The sequence below is a fragment of the Trichechus manatus genome, unplaced genomic scaffold (assembly GCF_000243295.1).
Source record: "Trichechus manatus latirostris isolate Lorelei unplaced genomic scaffold, TriManLat1.0 scaffold00195, whole genome shotgun sequence".
Taxonomy (NCBI): domain Eukaryota; kingdom Metazoa; phylum Chordata; class Mammalia; order Sirenia; family Trichechidae; genus Trichechus; species Trichechus manatus.
Genome location: NW_004444131.1, coordinates 1,023,658 through 1,026,733, shown reverse-complemented (window position 1 = coordinate 1,026,733; position 3,076 = coordinate 1,023,658). Strand labels below are relative to the sequence as shown.

Here is a 3,076-nt window from a genome sequence, read left to right as displayed (position 1 = left end):
CTGCAGAGGTTAAGAACAGAATATTGGAAAAATTTGACAGTCTTCTTGAGGACCAAAAACTGCCTTTCAGAAATGAGTTCTATTTCAGGGGGAACATTAACAAACAGAATTTCACTTACTTAAAATGCTTTTTTATTCAGTGGAATAAACCACAATGGAAGTAGGAAGCTCTTAACTGAGTTAGTCTTTTTGAAGTGCTTAGAATTCCAGAATATACATTTATTCATTTGTTCCATTCATTCATTCACTCATTCATTTAACAGGCAGTTACTGAAAGCAAGTATGCTAGGAAAGGAGTGGATAGACAGAAGTAAAAGATTGACTTACATATGTAACATACTTGATTTTTTTCAGACTCCCAAGTTTATATATGTCTATATAAATTTATATACATTGTGTAAATATACGCATTTTTCCTTGACAGGGTTTGGCTCATTTGTGGAGAAAACTGTGATGCCTTACATTAGTACAACCCCAGCTAAACTCAGGAATCCTTGCACAAGTGAACAGAACTGCACCAGCCCCTTTAGCTACAAAAATGTGCTTAGTCTTACTGATAGAGGGGAAGTATTTAACGAACTTGTTGGTAAACAGCGCATATCTGGAAATTTGGATTCTCCAGAAGGTGGCTTTGATGCAATCATGCAAGTTGCGGTTTGTGGAGTAAGTGTATTCATTTCCTACGAGACAGTAGTTGTGTGAATCTGAAGTGTTTGTGTGAATATGAAGTATTTGTGTGAATCTGAAGTGTAATTGTACTATCATTAGGACAAAAAGGGAATCATAAGGTTATCATTGGCCAATTTTCAGAAGTAAATCTCTAGGATTTTCTTTCTAGTCCTTAGTTTGGAAGCTCCGCTGTAATGTGTCAGCATCATAGCAACACGCAAGCCTCTACTGACAGACAGTTAGTGGCTGTGCCTGAGTTGCATTGGCACGGGTCTTCTGCATGGAAGATGAGAATTCTACCACTGAACCACCACCGTGGACCACAGTGGTCTGATCCCATTGTACGTAGGGTTGCTGTGAGTCTGGGGCCAATCGGACAGCAGCTAACAACAGCAGACAATAGTAGGAAAAAAAAAAAAGACTAATTATGATCTCTTACTTGATTATCCCAGAGATGAACAGATTTTAATCCCTTAAATTTCCTACAGCTGCGGGGGCTTTATAAAAGCATATTTAATCCTTATGTCCCTATTTAAACCAGGAAGTTAATTCATTCCTACAGGGTTTTAAAAGTCAGACTGGCCATCATTTGTAACAGTGGGTGTCCTGCCTTTCTGGCTTTGTACTCGAGATGAAGTTGATGTTCTCTGAGGCATCACCAGAGGCTGGAAAGTACTCAAATGGAATAGTGGCTCATAGGCCATTTTCTTTTGGTCATTTGTGTCTGCTCATAGTCTTTGAAAAGGGGATAAAACTTTCCCTTGTCTCTTAGTAAATCAAAGTGAAAGAATTTTTTTTTTGGACATTTTGTTTTAGGTGAAAGCTTACATAGCAGATCAGTTTTCAATTCAGTAATTCATACACAAATTGTTCCGTGACATTGGTTGCAATCCCCGCAATGTGTCAGCACTCTCCCCATCTCCACCGTGGGTTCCTTGTTTCCATTTGTCCAGTCTCCCTGCCCCTCCCTGCCTTCACATTTTTGCTTTTGGGAAAATGTTGCCCTTTTGGTCTCATATGATTGTTTGTTCTGAGGAGCACATTTCCTCCCAGGTGTTATTATTTATTTTATAGGCCAGTCTGTTACTTGGCTTAAAGGTGGCCTCCGGGAGTGGCTTCAGTTCCAAGTTAGAAGAGTGTCTTTAGGGTAGTAGTCTCAGGGGTAGTTTATCTATCAAGCCAGTAAGTCTGGTCTTTTTTATGAATTTGAATTTTGTTCTGCATTTTTCACCCATTCTAACCAGGACCTTCTACTGTGTCCATGGTCAGAGAGGTCTGTAGTGGTAGCTGGGCAACATCTAGTTCTGGTTTCAGGTTAGAGTAGTGTGGGCGATTAGCCCTTTGGACTAATTGCTTACTTGTGTCTTTGGTTTTCTTCATTCTCCTTTGCTCCTGATCGGAAGAAACCAATAGTTGTATCTTAGATAGCTACTCACATGCTTTAAGACCCCAGATGATACCCACCAAACTAGGATGTAGAACGTTATCTTTATGAATTATGTTATACCAGTTGACCTAGATGTCTCTTAAGACTATGGTCCTTAGCCTTTAAGCCCAGTAGCTCAGTCCCATGAGGTGTTTGATTATGTCTAAGAAGCTTCCATACTTGTGCACCCTATGTGCTTTATTATATTTCTGAACATATATGCAGCACATACGAATATGTATGTAGAAAGATCCACAACCATACCCATACATGCATGGGGTGTACTCCCGTATGACCTCTCACACCTATTTAGCATACATATCTACCTATGTATCCACTCACAAATTACTGTTCGTTATTACTGTTGTTGCAGGGTTGTATATGTTATAGTCTTTACTGTAAAAAAAAAAAAAACCAAAAAACTACCCCTTTTGCTGTTTTGTCAATTCCAAGTCATAGAGACCTATAGGACAGAGTAAAACTGCCCCATAGGGTTTCCAGGGAGTGGCTGGTGGACTCGAACTGCTGACCTTTTGGTTAGCAGCCGAGTGCTTAACCACTGCACCACCAGGGTCCCTGAAGTTGTTTATTTTTTCTTACATACCTCTCAGTATCTTCCTTTGCCTTGGTCACGTGCTGACTTCTCTTGTATTGTGTATTGCCTTTCCCTTCACCAGAATTAACACGTGTCTACTATCTATTTATTGATTCTCCCGCTCTCCCCCTCCCATCCCTGGTAACTGTCAAAGAATGTTTCTTTCTTTGTTGCAGACCTGTTCTTGACTTTTTATAATAGTGGTCTCATACAGTATTTGTCCTTTTGTGATTATTTCACTCAGCATAATATCCTACAGATTCATGTGATATTGTGAGATGTTTCACGGATTCATCATTGTTCTTCATAGTTGCGTATTATTCCATTGTGTGTATGTACTATCGTTTGTTTATCCATTCACCTGTTGATAGACACTTAGGTTGTTC

The 3,076-nt window shown here is 39.5% G+C and overlaps 1 protein-coding gene across 1 annotated transcript in view; it reads left to right on the top strand.

Annotated features, from left to right (window-relative positions):
- Window positions 1–3,076, top strand: part of ITGB1 (integrin subunit beta 1) — a 68,106-nt gene that overhangs the window by 43,247 nt on the left and 21,783 nt on the right. The window contains exon 6 of the mRNA XM_023741976.1: window positions 141–663. Coding sequence (XP_023597744.1) covers window positions 141–663 — 523 coding nt within the window. The remainder of the gene's footprint in view (window positions 1–140; window positions 664–3,076) is intronic.